General features: G+C 44.1%; 1 protein-coding gene across 3 annotated transcripts; it reads left to right on the top strand.

Annotated features, from left to right (window-relative positions):
• Positions 1-3,227: 3,227 nt before the first annotated feature.
• CSRNP2 (cysteine and serine rich nuclear protein 2) lies at positions 3,228-18,993 on the top strand. 3 transcript variants are annotated; one of them, XM_033116132.1, is made up of 5 exons: positions 3,228-3,591; positions 8,132-8,367; positions 9,465-9,724; positions 12,711-13,007; positions 15,064-18,993. In XM_033116132.1, exons 2-5 carry the CDS (start codon positions 8,217-8,219, stop codon positions 15,985-15,987), a joined length of 1,632 nt encoding a protein of 543 aa, XP_032972023.1. In that variant the 5' UTR covers positions 3,228-3,591; positions 8,132-8,216; the 3' UTR covers positions 15,988-18,993. The 3 variants fall into 3 exon arrangements, with proteins under 3 accessions (XP_032972023.1, XP_032972021.1, XP_032972022.1); XM_033116130.1 differs by having other exon boundaries at positions 3,332-3,483; positions 15,064-16,664; XM_033116131.1 differs by lacking the exon at positions 3,228-3,591 and adding an exon at positions 3,711-8,037.
• The last annotated feature ends 149 nt before the right edge of the window (positions 18,994-19,142 follow it).

Below are 19,142 nucleotides of genomic sequence, written 5' to 3'. Positions count from 1 at the left end.
ATAATTAAGTGTATATTAGAAAGTAACATACAACTTCGGGGTTAAATCTACAAGTTTCCTATCCTAAAAATTAATACAAAGCCTTAGATTTTTATCTTAGTCTATCTGTGAAGCTTAGCACAAAGTATCCTCTGATCTATTCATTTTCAATCCCCACCCCACCCTCTGGAGAATGTATTCTTGTTTATCTTTTGGTGGTAAAGAGAAGTCCATACGGTATATACTTTGGTCTCAGATAACCATCTGTTCAAATCCCAGGTCTTGTTTTTCCTGGATGTGACCTTGAACAAAATATTCTCTTAAACTTCAACTTTCTCATCTTAAAAAGGAGATAATACTTAATTCACAGGGTTGTTGGAGAGATTGAAAAGGATAATGAGTATAAAAGATTTATTTTGTACATAATACACTTACTCAGTTGCTCAGTAGATTTTGAATACTATTGACTACATGTAAAGATTGCCTTTACATGTAAACGTAACTAAGACAGATGTATAAACACTGCCCAGGACAGGAAATCTGACCTTTGGTTTTTATCTGCAGCTACTGTTCTTGGTTGTATGTCTTTTCTTTTTAATTCTGCTTTGACGTTTTTGTCCCTAAAACAAACCACCCCTCAGTGATTGCATTTGAGTTGGTCCATAAATATGTAGCAGCATGGTCTGGAACAAAGCAGCAACATTGAGAATTGAATGTCCAATGTTATTATTTACATATTAATATTAGCATTTCTCTTTACTTTTCTTTGTAGTTTCTATTCTGCTATACTTGAGCTTCCTGGTCATTTGACCTCCATAGGCCCTGCTTAGTCTGGAGGCAGAATTGCAGTTATTATGAGCCAACTGGTACCACTGAGGTAACTTACCTAGTGATTCTATCAAGACAATGAAATATGGTGAATAAGTGACTATGGTAAGTAGTTGTGATGTTTGTTAGAGGTCCAGATGATAGTTCAACTGATCTAGAGCTTATTGCCAAATTGGATTCTGATATCTTAAAGAATGTTCTAACTTTCTTTGGCTGTCATCTAGTTTGGTATCATTAACCAACAAAGCTTGTGCACGGAGACTGATGGTAGGTACCCTGATAAATTTCCATGACTACTCAAACTGGATGTGTAGGCATATAAGACTCTTTTAGCCTACCCCCATGACTTTTAGGTTGGTTTTTGTTACTCAGCTCACTGATTCTACAGAGTGGTCTAGGGCCTTCTCTTCCTTTTTGTCTTCTGTGTGTCAAGGAAAAATAGAATCATGAACATTTACATAGCACTGTTGTAAACATTTTGTACTACATTAACTGTTTAATCTTCACAAAACCCTATGCGATACATAGTGGATACATAGTGTTGTCTCCATTATGCGATACATAGTGGATACATAGTGTTGTCTCCATTTTGCAGATAAGGAAACTAAGGCACAGGAAAGTTACATACCTTGTCAAGGGTTGCACCACAGCGAGTGGAGCAGTTGGAGTTTATATTGAAGCCTTCTGGCTCCTGGACCCATGATCTTTTTTTTCTTTTTTTAAATGGAGTCTATTTTGTTTAACTGTGCAAAGACTTTATATTGTGGCTGTTCGTTTTTTTATTTTTATTTTTATTGGGGATTATTGGAGAACAGTGTGTTTCTCCAGGGCCCATCAGCTCCAAGTCGTTGTCCTTCAATCTAGTTGTGGACGGCGCAGCTCAGCTCCAAGTCCAGTTTTCAATGTTTAGTTGCAGAGGGCGCAGCCCACCATCCCATGTGGGAATCGAACCAGCAACCCTGTTGTTCAGGGCTCGTGCTCTAAGCAACTGAGCCATCCGACCGCCCCCCGGATCCATGCTCTTGATCACATGTTACATCACACCTAGATTTCAGCAGATAGAGAGATGATCAGTATATGGTACCCTAAAGACTGCTTTTTTTGTGATCTGCTGCTTTTTCATTTTACAGTGTTGTTTCCTAGCCTCTTAGAGTTTCTGATGTCACCTAGAGGAGAGAACTGTAATTCTTGGCTTTTTTTCCAAGCTGCCCAATCTCTCAATTCTAAAACCAAGATGGCTTGGTAGCCAGTAGACCTGGCTCCATAGTTCTTGGTTGCAATGAAAAGTGCACTAGGCTTTGGAACCAGCCTAACCTGAGTTTAAATTCCTGCCATCCATCAATCCAATAATATCCAGTAAATATCTACAGAACTTATAAATGTCAAATACCAGGCTTTGTACTGGGTGCTGACGATACAGTAAACAAATTCCTTGCTCTCATGGAATTTAGTCAAGTGAGAGAAGACTGAAAAATATGTCAGGTGGTAAATGCTAAGAAGAAATATAAGGCAAGGGGATAGAGACTAAAGAGAAGCACCATTTTAGAAATCTGATTAGTGAATATCTCTGATAAGGGGACATTTGAGCAAATGGTAAGTGAGGGAGTAAGTATGATAGCTAGCTGGTGAAAGTATTCTAGGCAAAAGGCCCTGAGATGAGAGTGTGATTGTCCTGTTGAAGAAACTGCAAGGAGGCCAGTGTTACAGCAGAGTAAGGGAGGGGAGGAAACAGGATGACCTAGGATTGGGAGTGGTAAGGCGACAGGATGCACCTATATCTTGTAAGGCCTTATAGGTCAAGGAAGAAACATGCACTGTTTTCAGAGATAGGGAACCAAGGCTGGGTGTGTTTGGCGAATGACAGACATATGACTTCTGAGACTTCGTTTTTCCCATCATAAAAATGGGTTGCAAAGTTGTGAATATCAGAGATGATGTAAAATTGTCTTTGAAAGAAAACACTTAACCCGTCAATACATATTGAGATAACTCAATACATTGCTTGTATTGCCTATACCTTGGGTAGGCTGCAGCACGTCATGCTCTTTAAGATCCCATGAGTGAGGATAGGGGGATTATGTTCTTTAGGCATGGGAGTGTGGTCCTGGCGAAAGAAAAAGGGTAGCTTTAGAGGAGAATTCGTTTAGTCACTGAAGATCTGTGACTGAGGGTCTCTCCTCTTCTTCAAAAGGCTGCAGCGGCGCTAAACTCGCTTTCCCAGGGTCCCCTGCAGCAAAGACAGCCTCCTGAACCTGTTTGCTTGGCGAGTTTCGGTTTTGCGCCGATCGCCGCCTCCAACTCCCGTCATGCTGGTGGGCGTGGGGCCGGCACGTAGACTCCATTTCCCAGCCTGCCCCGGCGGTCGGTCTGGACGTGCAGGCGCCTATAAGAGCCAGAGCGCTGCGGCCGGAGCCTATTGTTAGCCGGAGCCGGGGCGGTTCTGGGCGGATGCTGCCGGGAGCGCCTGAGTTGCCGGAGCCGTCTGCCCTCCGCCGCCTGCCGGCCGACCTGCCCACCCACCCTCCCTCCGCGTCCTGCCGCCCTGGGAACTCCCCGACCGTCGCCGCGGTCCCGGGACTCGCGCTCTCCTCCCTCCTTCCCACCGGGCTAGGGCGGCGGCGGCAGCAGCGGGGGCGGCAGAGACCATCACGGGAGGAGGCAGCAGCGGCGGGGCCGGTAATGGGCCTGGGGGTGCGGGGCGGAGGGTGCCGCCTCGTCCTTTCTCGGGATCGGCCCTCGGGGGCTGTGGAGGAGTGGTCAACTCAGAGCCGCGCGGATGGAGGGGTCAGAAATGAGGGAGGCTTGGTCGGGAGCGGTCGGGGGGCGGGGAGCTAGGGCGCCGCTGGGAAGGGAAAGAGTAGGGAGAGGCGTGGGAGCGAGCGGCTCGGGGGACGCGGGCCCGGACTGCGGGGGCAGCTCGGGGGAGACTGATGGGCGCCTTGGAAGCCGGCAGGATTGCGGATGAGGGTTGAGTTCGGAATAGAGTGGAGATGCTGTAGGATGGAGGGAAGTGAAGGAAGGGGAGGAGGAATAGAGGAAAATGTGGGAGGAGTGGTTGGGAATTTGTGAGTAGCAGGCAGGAAGGGATGGGAAGGCTGGGTGGGGGCTGCAGACGATTGGACTGAGCGGGAAGGTTTGCAGGAATCAGAAATGGGCCGGGAGCTGAAGGATTCAACGGGGGTGTCCATTAAGGGGAACTGGTGGCTTGACATGTCCTTTCTGCTCAGGTTCCTGATGTCCCCCATTTTTCTGGTGTTGTGTCTGAAAACGAAAGCATCACTTGCCCTGGTTGCTAGCTTGATCTTTCTCACAGGCCCAAACACGCAGCTGACTGCCATCCATCCCTTTTAGTGCCCTGGTCTTGATTCATCTTTTTAAAGGGGTTTAGAGTGGCATTGTGACACACACATCGTTCTTCCAAATGAAATGTTAGAAGTTATCCCCAGGAGACACAGTGTCCCCTTGTCCTACGGTTTTCAGTTCAAGGTAAATCCAGAGTTGATTCCGATTTTCCTTTTCTTTACCGACTTAACATCTTGCTGATCTCCAAAGCCAGGAGGACGTTGGTGGGTGCCAGCGTTATAAATGACTGGATATCCTTGAGAGTTAATGGTCCCTGCAGCATCATGTTCCAGTTCTCCCACAAAGATCTCGTGTCCTCCATATGCCGGTAGTGTAGACAGGGAAAGCCAAATTCTAACCTTGTGCCAGTGAAGGGCTAAAAACCAGGGAACGAAGGTTGGAGGGGGACTTCCTGGTAATACCTAGTTTAAACAGGATGTTTTTGCTTGAGTGCTTTAAAGGTTCATGATCCTGGTAATCACAGGGACACATAGATCCACAAAATTCATAATTGAGAATCTACCACAATATAGTGTAAAAGGAGAAACAAGAAAGGTCACGCTTAGCAGCAAGCCTTCCTTCCTCTAACCCAGCTACAGATGGTATCCCTGAGACACTTACTAGAGATTTTGGTCCTTTGACCTTTAGGAGAAGATTGGGTTCCCGTTAAGTGGAGTCGCTTTCTCCTGTGAGATGTACGTTGTCTTATTATTTCGGACTCATTTAAGAGAGAGGGCTTTTATTACCTAAACTTTGCAAATATATTCTGCATCCACAAAATTTTGTGTGTGGGTGGGGTCCCTCTTTTGCTAGTCTCATGTTGGTTTGGAGAGATTGTTAATGGAATCCTCACAGGTCTGAAAAGGCTTAGATCTAGTACTAAAATACACATATGCTGTAGGTCTATTTTATTTGATGCTAGCCTACTCTCTTTACAAACTGTGGATCTGAATTATTTCACATACCTTTGGGAAATGGTCAGTAGAGACACTTGAGAAAAGACCATAGGCCTGTATCCAGAAAGTGGCAGCTGAACTTTCATTTTACTGGCATTTAAAAGCTTTCATAGAGGTTTGCATTATTTTCTTCACAAGCATTTGTTGTTTGAGATGCTCCCTTTGACAGTTAACTGTCAGTTATGACCTGCATTGCCAGTCTCACCTGATTATTTCTGCATGGGTTTAAGTACTGGGAGTACAAGTGTTTCTCTTAAACACACACATTGATCCTTTGCCAATGAATGAAGAGTTGAGAGAGGTAGGAATGACTGGTTTCTAACTGTGGTTTGAAAGGAGGTTGATGTGATACATTGGAAAGTGTGGAACCTATTCTAGTTGTGGCTGTTGCAAAAGAAGATCTCGTCAGGCCACTGTGGAAGGGCTGGAAGGGCTGTTCTTGGTGCCCAGTGAACATCTTTATGTAACAAGTCAGGTTCACACCAGAGCTGGGTTGAAATTTGAACTTACATTGGTTGTCTGGACAAAATCGATGGATTTTTTTTTTAACGGGTTCATGTCATAGAAAGTGATGCCAACAAATCCTGGGCAGAGTGAAAAGAGCTAAGTCAGTGTGGACATTATTTACACATACAGCCATAGATTATTCTCAGGTGTTTTAAGGAAAATAGTTTTCTCCTAAGTTTCACATCTTTTTTTCTTTTTCTTCCTTACCTACTTCCTATCATTGCCCAGAAAACACTATTCCAGAAGTGAAAGGAGGGAAGACATAGGTCAAAGGGCGAAGGAGAATGGAGCAATCCTGGCTGCACCAGCGTGCACAAAAATTAACCTAAGAGAAGTGATAATCCTGAGGGCAACTGGGTGAAGACAGTGGAGAAGTTTGATAATAAAGATGGTTTTGGACCAGACCCAATCCCATGTAGGGCTTAAAGAGAAATATTCAAGGGAACCCACACTACCGGAAGCAGAGGGAGACCCAGGAAAGAACCAGAAGTGCACATTCGCTTCCAGTCATAAATCTCTGAGGGCTTCTAGGCTGAGGAAAAGGCAACTTTCCTAGTAGCAACACCAGCTGGATTTCAATTAAAACTGAAGCTGGACTTAAGCCCTTTCTGAGAAAGCAGATTTTCGGCTCAGTCTGTTTTCATGTGGTTGATAAAGAATTTAAGTGGGGAGGAAAATTAAATTTAGTGGTCAACATTATTCTCTCTTCTTATCCCACCCACATAAGTACTCAGTTGCAAAGTGCCCCCTCCCTGTCCCCATAACAGAATGGAATAAAAACTGTTAGTTAATAGATACCTTTAAACCCATCTGAAATCTTAACCCATAAAAAGTCCTTGGCTCTCTCCATTCTTACCATGTCCTAGGAATGTGACCTCTGATGGCAAGATCAGTAACCTGAAGAACAGAATTGATACTTTGGGCTCATTTTTTAATTTAATTACAATTCTTACCAAGTACTTGATTAATTTTTTCCTCCCTGGCCAAATTTATTTCAGTAATTCCCTTGTCTGAGACGTATATGGCTGAGGTTTCATAGTTACATCTTGTGACTTAAAGGCAGGATTTTGATGAGATCTGGATGGATAGATGTGGAAATATCACCTCTAAAGTACTTATAGGTCTGGTTGGCTAGGTAGAGCTTACCCGAGAGCAGGCAGATTGCTTCCAAGAGACAGTCCAGGAAAACAGCTCTGTAGCCGGCATCTCGACACCACAGTATTCTGGGTGACCGCTCTGCAGTAATGCAGTGCCGTCTTTCTGGGCACTGTTGTTATTCCTGCTGCATAATTAGCAACTAGTGAGATCATAGTCTGGGGAGATTCTGGCATTACTGAGGCAAAGCAGGGAGGCTTCGTATCATCACGTGTAGCTGTGGCTCTGACAGTATTTCTGTCGAGCAGATTCATATCCTTGGGAACTTAAGTCCAGAGACGGAGAAGGAGAAAGATTTGTATCCCAGACTCCCTGATTGTGTGACAGTGTTGAAGACTACCTGCCATATTGATGTAAACAGTAAATTGTCACTTCTTTTGCTACTTTTTTTCCCCCTGCTGGTTTCTTTATGGAGGGCAATGGTGGGAAAGTGAAGTTTCCTTGCACAGAGGATGATGGTAGACCAGCAGAGCCCTATTTTATGGAGCAGTATGAGATTGGGAAAGATTCTGGGTTTTGAAGCCAGTGCAGATTCTAATCTTCAGTCCATTCTTTAGAACCAAATTTGACCTTTTTAGGAGCCTGGTGAGACACTTTACACTTGTGAAGATCTGGGTAAAGCATTTCCCTGGCTGCCTATGTACTTTGAAATTGAGAGCCTAGAGCAGTATTTCCCAGTGTGTTCCAAGGATTGTTTGCCTCCTAAAATACTCTGGAAAACAAAGGGTTCCATAATCAGGTGTGTGAAACACTGCAACTGTTTTCTCCTACCCTTCCCCATGCTCATTAGCATATTAAAAGCCTCTAAGAGTTCCTCCCATAAGCAGTTTTCTAAACTATTTTAACACAGAGGTCCTATTTCCCTGTAAAAGCTAGTAATGTCCATGGAATTCGTTTATTTCATTTACACACTTTGGGAAATGCCAGGCTATATCTTCACTAGGAAAAATAATTGGATCTAGTCTAGATTTAGGCACAGCCTAATTCCGCCTTTGATCCCCAGTCCCTGCTACTGGCCCCTTGACGAGCTCTCCTGTGTGATCAGAGGAGCAGCTACTGTTATCCGTCCCGGCTAATGAATCCTAGAGCCCAGCTGGTTTGGAACCAAGGGCCTTCTCTCCGCTGGGAAAGGTGCTGCTGTTATTCATCTCATTATTCGAAGAGTGACAGACTGGATGGGGCTGAGGGGAGACAAAAGTAGGAGAATGTTGGCTGGAATCGGTAGAGAAATGACCTCATCTCAAGAGACGAGACGTCAGCGCTAGCTCAGGTGCTTTCTGTCTTCAGTTGGAGAGCTATGTTGATAGACTTGGGAGGGGTCTGTCTTAGGACAGGAATGTTTATTCCTCTTTTCCCCTGGCCAGAATCCTAATGCACCTGGCTAGCTGGTGGTGAGCAGGGGCTTTGGGGCCAACGTGGTGGGCTCCCCAAGGAACCCCTTTGAAACCAATGGATGCATTCACGGGCTCGGGTCTCAAGAGGAAGTTTGATGATGTGGATGCGGGCTCATCGGTTTCCAATTCCGATGATGAGATCTCGAGCAGTGACAGTGCCGACAGCTGCGACAGCCTCAATGCGCCTACAACTGCCAGCTTCACACGTGAGTGAGCCACACCAGCCCTGTGTAGCCACGTCCCCAAGTGTCCGAGTCCACTGCAGCTCTTTATTGTCCAGTCTGGGAACATGCCCTTAATAATCTTGCCCACTCTTAGCTCAACCTTGCTCTTTGGAGAACCTCATTGTTTTAATATCACAGACTTAAGTTTTGATTTATTCTAGCTGATTTTACTTTTGCTTGGTTTGTGGGTCCCCACAATGAGATGAATTAAATTGGAGGAGGAGGAGTCCAGGATTCTACCCTTTCCCACCAGAGTCCCATAGAGTTCCGTGAAATGGTAGCTCTAGAAAGACATAAATGCTTATTGCCTGGACAACTGGGGCAACTCCAGATTTCTTAATTCTTCTGGCTCAATTAGTTTCTTGGCAAGAACTTCTAATACTATAGATCAGGGGTTGCCTGTGGGCCAAATTGGGCTCACTGCCTGTTTTTGTAAATAAAGTTTTATTGGAACACAGCCTCACCCATTGCCTATGATTGCTTTCATGCTACAGTGGCAGAATTGAGTAATTGGAACAGAGCCCTCACAGTCTGCAAATCCTAAAATACTTATTACCTGGCCCTTTACAGAAGAAATTGGCTATCCTGCTATATAACACTGTCTAATAAAATTTTCTATGATCGAAAATTTCTATATCTGCATTGTCCACTATTAGCCATTAGCCATATGTGGCTATTGAGCACTTGAAATGAGATTAGTGTAATTGAGCTGAGTTTTAAGTTTTATTTCATTTTAATTAACTTAAATTTAAATTGCCACGTGTGGCTAGTAGCTGCTGTGTTGGACAGTAAAGCTATATAGATTGTTATATCCTAAAAAGATTACCTCTTCCCAACTGATGTCTGAAAATAGATTTTGTGGTCTGTTTGTATGAAATCAGTCTAGAGGCAGTGTGTGGACCAGCTGCTATTCAAGGTCCCTTCCAACTATGCATTTATGATTTGAAAATTAGAAATGTCTCTAGGTATACAGGGAGCACCTTTGGAGAAGAGTTGAGAGCCTAGATGGATGAGAAAGAATGAGGTCCCCAAACAAGTCATCTCTGGGTTAATAAAACTGTTCTGTGCTCCCTTCTCAGCTACATCCATCCTGAAGCGGCAGAAGCAGCTGCGGAGGAAGAATGTTCGCTTTGACCAGGTGACTGTATACTACTTTGCCCGGCGCCAGGGTTTCACCAGTGTGCCCAGCCAGGGTGGTAGCTCTCTGGGCATGGCCCAGCGCCATAACTCTGTACGCAGCTACACACTCTGTGAGTTTGCTCAAGAGCAGGAGGTGAACCATCGGGAGATTCTTCGTGAGCACCTGAAGGAGGAGAAACTCCATGCCAAGAAGATGAAGGTGCCTAGGGGGCTGGGGGCTGGTACTTCCCATGTGCCAAAATAAAGTGGGAAAACATCTAGGTCTATTGACTTTTTATTATTATGTTTTTTTTTATTTGACTGTTGCCTTTGGCATATAGATTTCCAGATTTTTCTAACGAGAAGTCTGAGATTTGGAATCAAATCTCTGAGACACCTTTCTTTTTGTGTCTCATGGCTTCTCTAGAATTCCTTACTCTTAACCCCTTAACTAGTTTTTTAAAAGTTTAAAATGTGAATACCTGAAGACATTCAAGTTTGCCACCCTTAGAACCTGAGGAGGTACAGTGTTTCAGTTTCTTGTCAGATGATTGTCTTTTACACAGAACAGGTTTTAGAGATTTTTACATTGTCTGAAAGGATCCTGCTGTTTCTGTAACTCCATCACCTCTAGGTGATAGTCTTTTAGGTGTAAACAACAGCATACCAAATGGTTATTTTGATTTGTATAGTATTGTGCCTGCCATCTGATGCCACACCACCTCTGCAAGTGGAGGAGGAGAGCAGGGCGGGGAGAAACCCATCTCAGATGGCTCTTTATAGCTACCCGTTTGCTTTCTCAGCACTGCTTGGCACTCTACAGCCACAGTTTCCACCAGACTGCAAAATTTCCCCAAGAGCTTCTAGTTCCAAATTTGGAGACCACTGCTTTAGGCCTGGCCAGGTTTCTTGTGGGCCTTAGAACAGGTGGCTACATTATTTCCAGTGTTGTGGGTGAAATCCTAATGAGATACCAGAATGTGATAGGGTTGGAGAACTGGTGGCAGAGGATATAGGTTAACTGGATCTCATTCCTTTCTCCCTTTGAGAGCTTTATGTCTACTTTCCTCAGCCCACTCCTAAAGACTTACACCTGTTTTTTTAACGAGACTGACATTCAAGCTTCCCTTTCTTCTGTCTGAGGAATTCCACCACTGACCCCATTACCTTCCTGCTGCTATAGGAACAGCTGGACAAATATACACTGTTCTCATCATTTGCAGTGAAGGCTTTCTTCCCTTTTCCTAAGAAGAAACCTTTCTACTAAATCTGGTAAAGAAATGACCTGTCAAATGAGGATACCATCCTGTTTTGTGGCCTCTCTTGTAGGAGGTCTAGAGACAAAGCCAGGCAAACTCAAGTGTGAGGTACAGGATTCCTACTTACTGGCGGATTCAGGGAGCTCCAGCAGTGGTGGCATCTAATACATCTTTCCATGTCAAAAGAAAACCTTTACTTGGACCTCCCCAGGTCCAGTTTACTCTTTTCTTAGAAAATTTTCCTATCTTGAGCACTCTATAGGGGAGGCAGTTGGTGTCAGAAATACATATTCTGCATCTTCCATATGCCGTCTAATACTTGTTTTCCTTTTGGACTGCCACTAAAAGAAAGGGAAAAAAAGCTGCTGGTACTCTGCAGCTTTAGTTAGCAATAATTTTTCTAATACTTTTACTCCTTTGTTTGCCTTTTATCCATATGGAATTCATTATTATGAATAATATGAATCGGGACTCTAACCTTATTTTTTTTCAAAAGACTATCCAGTTGTCCCAATACCGTTTGATGATTAGAAGACTTTTTTTCACTGATATCTATCTCTATCATAATATTAAAGTCTCATATCTACCTGGGATTCCTTCTATAACATCTCTAATCTCTTTCCTTTGATAGCAGGAGGGAGGGTGATTAAAAGGAGGCCAACCCTGGTGAAATAGACAGGAGCAATCCTAAGGTCTGTGGAAAGGCCCCTTAAGGTAGTTGGCCTGCCTGGTACAGAAATGCTAGACAAGGGAATCCCCAGAAGTGCCATGTTATTTCTCTCCTTTTCCTACCACCTCCCCCCAGACAGACAAAACAGGTGTGTAGCTTATTACGCAGGTCTGTTGCATCACATCTCTCCGAGGAGTTGTTCTTCTACCAGCACTACTCTGACTGTCTGATGAAATAAGCCAAAGCCTCCAGTGCCAGGGCTTTCATCCTGCTAGCAGCTTCCAGAGCCCTGAGGATTCTGAGGCCTCATTTTCTTTACCTGAACTCTCTAGTGAGTTTTCAAAACGCATTCAACCACGGATTGTCTTCAACCTGTCCTACTAACATTCCCTTTCCTGGCTCTCTATCCCTCTTAGCCCAGAGAGCCCAGATTTCTGCCTGTAGATCGCACATCCAGTATTATATATGCCACCCTACCTCACATTGATTTTCTTTGAAATCAAATAAAAATGGATTCTAAAGGAGAAAGAATATATTTCCTTAGGCCATGGGTTGGAAGCAAGGGCTTTCTTTGATGGCTGTTAATAATTTGCTCATTTTTTCTCCTCCCAGTAAAATGAAGGTCTTCTGTGTGTGCAGATAAGTGTTCTCACTGTGGGGCTTCAAGTTAATTGACAAAGACCTGGTAGCCTCGTGCTACACTTTAATATACCTTCTTCCCAAAATGTGGTTTTGAGTCCTTTGGGGTGCAAATCGAAAGGTGTTTTGCAAGGTGATCTATACACCCAAGGAACATCCAGCCACTGATAGATCGTCTCCCTGTGTTAGAAGGCAGTTAGCTGAAATTAAGTGACCTACGTCTGGGAGTGGAGAGTATATTTGTGGGAATAGATTATGTTCTAGGAAGGAAGACGAGGCAGAGGTTTTGAGAAACTTGGATCCAGAAAGGTGATGTCCCTTGTCTTGACGTGGTGGTGGTGGCACAACTGCATAAGGCTTCCTGTCTTCCTGCTCCAGGTTTATTCTGTTGACATACATTATCCAATATGGTAGTCACATGTGGCTATTTATAATTAATTAAAATTAAGTAAAATAATTCAGTTGCGCGAGCTACATTTCCAGCGGCCTGCAGCCATGTGCTGGGCTGCTATATAAGACAGCATGGCTGTCTCTATCATCGCAGGAAGTTCAGTTGGGCCTCGCTACTCATGCTCCCTGTCAGAGGCTCGTGCTGATAATACTCTGGAGACTAACCTTTCCTGCCTGTCTCTTGGCAGCTGACCAAGAATGGGACAGTGGAATCAGTGGAGGCCGACGGCCTGACGCTGGATGACGTTTCTGATGAAGATATTGATGTAGAAAACGTGGAGGTGGATGATTACTTCTTCCTGCAACCTCTGCCCACGAAACGGCGACGGGCCCTGCTGAGGGCTTCTGGGGTCCACCGCATTGATGCCGAGGAGAAGCAAGAACTTCGAGCCATCCGCCTGTCACGGGAAGAGTGTGGTTGTGACTGTCGGCTGTATTGTGACCCAGAAGCGTGTGCCTGTAGTCAAGCTGGGATTAAATGCCAGGTCAGTCTAAATTGACCTGAGGTGGTACATCTGCACCAGAGTCAGGGAGGTGGGGCGTGGGCGCCCGTGAACATGGGAGGCTTCCCATCCAGGGGTGGGTTCCCCATAACTGGGAACACTCCCCAGTTCACAATCCTCCTCCACCAACTAAGAAAACCAGCATGACAGGATTCGTAGGCTGTGGAGATACTGGTGATCTTGTCTGGGTTTTACACCTTGGGGTGATGAAAAGCAGCTGTCAGCAAATGGAGGAACAGGTTAGTGGTGTAACATTTAGCTTCTGTCCCCTAAATATTGACTGATTCCTTGAGAGAAAAGGAGGCAGAAAAGTAAGGTAGGCCTTTAGGTTTTATCTTACAAACACATATTCACAGTACCTCTACTCCAGTTTTGTAAAAATCAAAATAGTTCCTGGATCCTGTCATTCAGGATCACACTTGGCCTTAGTTCAGAGCTTAAATTCATAGTGTCCTAAACCATAGAAAGCCTCATCCCCTCGCTGGCCCTCTGATAAGGGACAGTTTGGAAGACACATTTCAATTGAAAACAGCTGTATCATCCCAAAGAATGAAGTTTGTCTGGAACTCGTATACTGAGAATTGCATGCTGAATCCAGTTGAACTTACCCTAACCAAACTTTTCTTTCTTAGGTAGGTATCAAATAGCTGTAGTGGATCTGCCCAAATCCTGCTTTCCACACTGACGTCCCATAACGAATCAGTCTGTTATACACAGACCTGAGAACGGTCCTGATAATTGGACTGTTCCTAAGAACTGAAATGGAGAGTTAAGTTGACATCATAGAAGACATTGTATATTTGTATATCTTTACTTGCTTACTCATATTTTTAATTGTTTTTTTGGTGTATGGGCTGCTTTTTTGTCCCCTTTTGGGGATACAAAAGGGAGATGAGGTAGAAAACATCTTTCCAGATATCCCTGGTCTAGGTGAATTATCTTGGTAACTGCTTCAGGTGGTGAACCTGGTGAAAAGGGAAGCAGATAGTGAAAAGCTGGCTGTGATTTTGTCTGAGCCCTCATTATAGCATCTTAGCAAACTAAGCCATTTTTGCTTAGTTCCTCAGAATGGATGGCTCTGGATGAGCTAGGTTGTCTTCTCCCTTTCCCATGCCTGCCATCGCAGGAGGCAGGAGGCTTAGGCCCCAGCCTTTTGTTTTCTCAATAAACCAGGTAAGTTCTGGGAAAGTCTCTGAGGCACATCAATTTCTTCTACTCTGAGAACTGTTGGCTTTCAGAGCGGCATCTCTCTTATCTTTTTAACTGGCCCTTTGATATGATCGTTGTCTCCTTTTGTTTAGAAGAGTAAAAAAAGCCCTAGAGAGACAAGTAAGGCTACACCGGAATGAAAACACACGCAAGTGTTCTGATACAATTATCAGAACACCTGATAACAATTATCAGAACACCTGATATAATTATCAGAACACCTAGTGCTCTGTCAGCTCACACTGCATATTATATTTTTTGTTTGTTTCATTTTAATTTTTTAAAATTTATTTTTATTACCTTTTTTTACTTTTCAATTCCAGTTGACATTCGATATTTTTTGAGTTTCAGGTGCACAGCATAGTGGTTAGACATTTATATAACTTACAGGGTGATCCTCCGGTGAGTCTAGTGCTCCCGACACCACAAACATTTACAATAGTATTGACTGTATTCCCTACACTGTACTTGACATCCCTGTGACTATTTTGTTAACTGCCAGTTTGAACTTCTTAATCCCTTCCCCTTTTTCACCCAGCCCTCTAACCCCCTTCCCCTCTGGTAACCATCAGTTTGTTCTCTGTATCTGTGAGTTTGTTTCTGTTTTATGTGTTCAATTATTTTGGTTTTTAGATCCCACATATAAGTAAAATCATATGCTATTTGTCTTTCTCTGATTTATTTCACTTAGCATGTTTTGCTTTGAATTGGTTGTTTCTCTTGCAAGATCTCAAATGCCAACTACCTGTTTTTACCAGCTAATGTCACCTAGCCCCACTGTTAGATCTGTTGGTCTCATCTTGCCTCAACTTCCTTGTCCTGTCCTCAGGTGGATCGCATGTCCTTTCCATGTGGCTGCTCCCGGGATGGCTGTGGAAACATGGCGGGGCGCATTGAATTCAATCCAATCCGGGTCCGGACTCATTACCTCCACACCATCATGAAGCTGGAGCTGGAGAGCAAGCGGCAGGTGAGCCGCCTGCCAGCCCCAGACGAGGAGCCCTCCCCCACTGCCAGCTGCAGCCTGACAGGAGCGCAGAGCTCTGAGACCCAGGACTTCCAGGAGTTCATTGCTGAGAATGAGACAGCAGTGATGCACCTACAGAGCGCCGAGGAGCTGGAGCGGCTCAAGGCGGAGGAAGACTCCAGCGGCTCCAGTGCCAGCCTGGACTCCAGCATCGAGAGCCTGGGCGTGTGCATCCTGGAGGAGCCCCTAGCTGTTCCCGAAGAGCTGTGCCCAGGCCTGACAGCCCCCATTCTCATCCAGGCTCAGCTGACTCCAGGCTCCTCTGTTCTGTGTTTTGCCGAGAACTCGGACCACCCAACTGCTTCAGCAGTGAACAACCCATCTTACTTGAACAGTGGGCCCCTGGTCTATTATCAGGTGGAGCAGAGGCCAGTCCTGGGGGTGAAAGGAGAGCCCAGTACAGGAGAAGTCTCATCCTCTTTCCCCAAGGAGAAGGATCTGAATGTCTTCTCTCTCCCTGTTACCTCACTGGTGGCTTGTAGCCCCACAGACCCAGCCGCCCTCTGTAAACCAGAGGTGGGGAAAACATCCACGCTAGAAGCGCTAGTGCCCGAAGATTGTAACCCTGAGGAGCTGGAGAATGAAGACTTCCGCCCCTCTTGGTCCCCCTCAAACCTCCCCTTCCGCACGGACAGTGACGAGGGCTGTGCGGTGGAGAAGACCTCCCAGCAGAGCGAGGACCGGCGCTCTGAAGATTCTTCCCTAGAACTCCCTTTGGCAGTGTGACACGGACACGGAGACGGAGACGCTGCCTCTTACCCATTCTCTATTTATTCCCTTATTTTATCTAACACCATTTCAAAACAGAACTCTAGAAGCAGCTGCTGCTCCCATGTTATTTTATTGGGGTCTCTGGGGAACGGGTGGGAAAGGATTGTCTGTACAAGTATTTTTAAAGGATAAACAGAACCAAGGAGACCAGCCCCAGGTTGATCTGGGGACAGTCTTGGGCAGAGGCTGCGTAGAGCCGAGTACTGAGCTTTCTGGGCCATCGGAACAGAGAACTAGGATCTCACAGGAGGAACCAGGTGATTCACGCAGCTATTTTTTATGTAGGGACCAGAACACACAATTTGAACAGCATGGGAAAGCCCCTTCTCCTCTCTTCGACTCCAGGTGAGGTGTAAGCTCCTTTTCCTGGGTTACTCTGATACCCCATTTTGGTGTGTCATAATAATACAGTTGGAAATGTCACCTCGTTAAATCTAGAGGAGTGGGTAGAAAGGTCTCTGCTTCTGTACAAAACCTCCAGGACTTATAAACATTTAACCTGCTTTTCCGGACCCCTATTTGGAAAATAAGTTAATATTTGACATGTTTGGTGTTCTCTGACCTGTTCCCCACAGTGGGGATTCCTGGTCTATAACTTGAATTGTTTCTTTCTCATGTTCTTAGGTACTAGAGTTTAATTTGTCTATTTGTCTTTTTTTTTTCCTTCCCTTCCGTCCTTTTTCCTTTAAAGAAGAGCTAGATTGGCTGGGGATGCGGTATAAAGAGCCTGAGTCTTCTGTGTGGGTCTATCTAGCTCTGTCAGGCAGCTCTCGGCTGGGCGCACCTGGCCCATGGGAGGCATATATGGAGCGTTAACTGTGTCCAAAGGAGGCAGTAGGAACAGGCTGCTGTCTGGAAAGATGATTTAATTTGTGCCATGCTTGCTTTCACCCAGGTTTTTTCCCATTTTGGGAGATTTGAGCTTTAAAAGGAATATAGGATGTGGCAGTCTAAGGTCACCAACTAGTTTTTGTTGTTTTTGTTTTTCCTATGTCTACTCTTGTGGTCCTTCTTGGATATACAGGGTTAGAAAGTTCTTATACTATTCCAGTTCACCCCCAAGAATTGCACATACTTATTGGACTCCTCCATGTTGATAAAAATTGGAAGCCAAACCAATTCTTAAATGCTACATACAAATTCCAGGTTCCAGAGAATTCCAGTTCTGATGGTAGCCTTTGAGGTCTATAGAGTGGGACCCAAAAGTAGTTCTTACCTCCATCAGGAGGATATGGTTCCTGTTCCTTTTATGTCCAGCTTATGTTCCTGGATGTGCTCCACTGAACACCACTGAATTCTTTTTATTAGCAAAGTTATCTTTGCCTCTGTTTTCAAATGGAGGCAGTAGGGAACAAAATACTCTTCTCTAGCATCCTTTATGCCATGCTTCGCTTCTGGTATGATTTATGAACCAGGAAAGAACAAAGTGAAAAACTTTTGGTGGGGTCACAACTGTTCCTACTTACCTTGCGCATGAAGATACTAAGGCCCTGGTGTCTTAAAGCAAACTTCATGTATGTCACAGCAGCATTTCACCTATAAAATCTCTAAACTGAGCCTGAAAGTCTGTGTACTTAACAGATACATCTTTTAACCCATTCTGCCTCTCCTGTTCATTCCTGTTTTGCTGGTTTTTACATTTGGAGGAATCCTTAATTAAGTACATAGGTCTTTATTCTCTGTCCTCTAGCCTCACAAAACAGAGTTGAGAGTCTTAAGTACCTGAGATCTGGATGCTATCCCAAACTGAGCTGCACTCCCCCATCTTAGATTGAAGCTTAATTGGGAATTTGACTCTGTGGAGAAGAATCTGAAAGTCTATGTTGGAAGGGGAGGGTGAGCTCTCTACATTGCCTCCTTTGGAAGGATTCCTAATCTAGAAGTGGATTCCAGCCGCTCAGTAAGAAACACATTAGCCTTTGGGATCAAACCAAGAATTTGAATCTAATTATTAAACTCATTGCCAACCCCCAAGATAATGATTTTTCTGAAGAAACTAGCATATTAATCTAAGTCCATTCCTTCATCAACTACAATTCTGACTCACACTGATCCCAAGCTTTTAAATGCTAAATACTAACATTTAGCATTAACTGTCTTGTCAAGTAAAGGGCCTTTTCTACAACCTAGTCCGTTTCATTTCTGGTGCTACCTGAGTTGGGCAGAATTATAGCTCATGGTTGCTAGAAAAGCTAGGCCTCTGATTCCAGAAGCAGATAGTTTCAATATGGTTCAGTCCAGTCGTAGATAAAATAAATGACTTCTTACTGCAACTCTTATTCTTTTCCAATTTCCTTTCTCATATACTGTACACAGGTGGTATTTTCAATGTGAATCCAAAGCTTGTCTGGTCCTCTGAAAACTTTTTTTTTTTTTTTGCCTTTTAGGGCCTTTACATTGTGATAATGCTGTATTTAAAGAGAATATTTAAATGTAATATTAAAGAAATATTCAAAAGAATTATGTGTTATTCTTTATCTTGGCAGGCCACAATTCAGTTACTTGTTTGAAAAAGGATGCTTCTCCAACATTGTATATAAAACTAGGTCAGTTAAGGGATTAATGTTAACAATAGAAATGTTTCATGGTGGAAAAAGAGAACCTTCTCTGGAGCATCAAGAGCTTGACTTGCATCATATGCCCTTATGCCCCTTTCAGCTGATGCAGGCCTTGATCCTGCCTCGATGGAGCTTTTCCCTGTCTGCAGTCCCTTCTCTTGGGGCCCATTTTCTAATTCCATACTATATACACACACACACACATCCAGGGGTCCTAAAAAAATGTATACACATGACTTGTATTCATCTTTTGTTATTGGTAGAGAGTATTAGAATTTTAATACAGTTTTTTTCCTTTCTTAAAATGTGTATACATTGTTTTGGCACCCTCTGTGTGTATATACACATGTATACACACAAACATTATGTATGAAATTCTCCATTCCTAGTTACCATTTAAAATCCATCAAGAGGATCAACTTCAAATCAATTCATAACTTGCATTCCATCAGAAAGTTGTACTCCCACCAATGCTGTCCCCATTAGTTAGGTTATGTCAGTCTTGTGAAGGAGCCTTAGCAAAACGATTAGAGGATGTGTAAGTAATTTCCA

The sequence above is a fragment of the Rhinolophus ferrumequinum genome, chromosome 10 (genome assembly GCF_004115265.2).
Source record: "Rhinolophus ferrumequinum isolate MPI-CBG mRhiFer1 chromosome 10, mRhiFer1_v1.p, whole genome shotgun sequence".
NCBI classification, from domain to species: Eukaryota; Metazoa; Chordata; class Mammalia; order Chiroptera; family Rhinolophidae; genus Rhinolophus; species Rhinolophus ferrumequinum.
Note: the sequence above shows the minus strand (reverse complement) of the source record. Positions and strands in the feature narration are given on the sequence as shown.

Excerpts from the sequence above, each read along its gene's own strand:
- CSRNP2 (XM_033116132.1), top strand. The coding sequence starts at position 8,217 with ATGGATGCATTCACGGGCTCGGGTCTCAAGAGGAAGTTTGATGATGTG. Across the intron at positions 8,368-9,464 it reads TACAACTGCCAGCTTCACAC|CTACATCCATCCTGAAGCGG; the intron begins GTGAGTGAGCCA and ends CTCCCTTCTCAG. Across the intron at positions 13,008-15,063 it reads AAGCTGGGATTAAATGCCAG|GTGGATCGCATGTCCTTTCC; the intron begins GTCAGTCTAAAT and ends TCCTGTCCTCAG.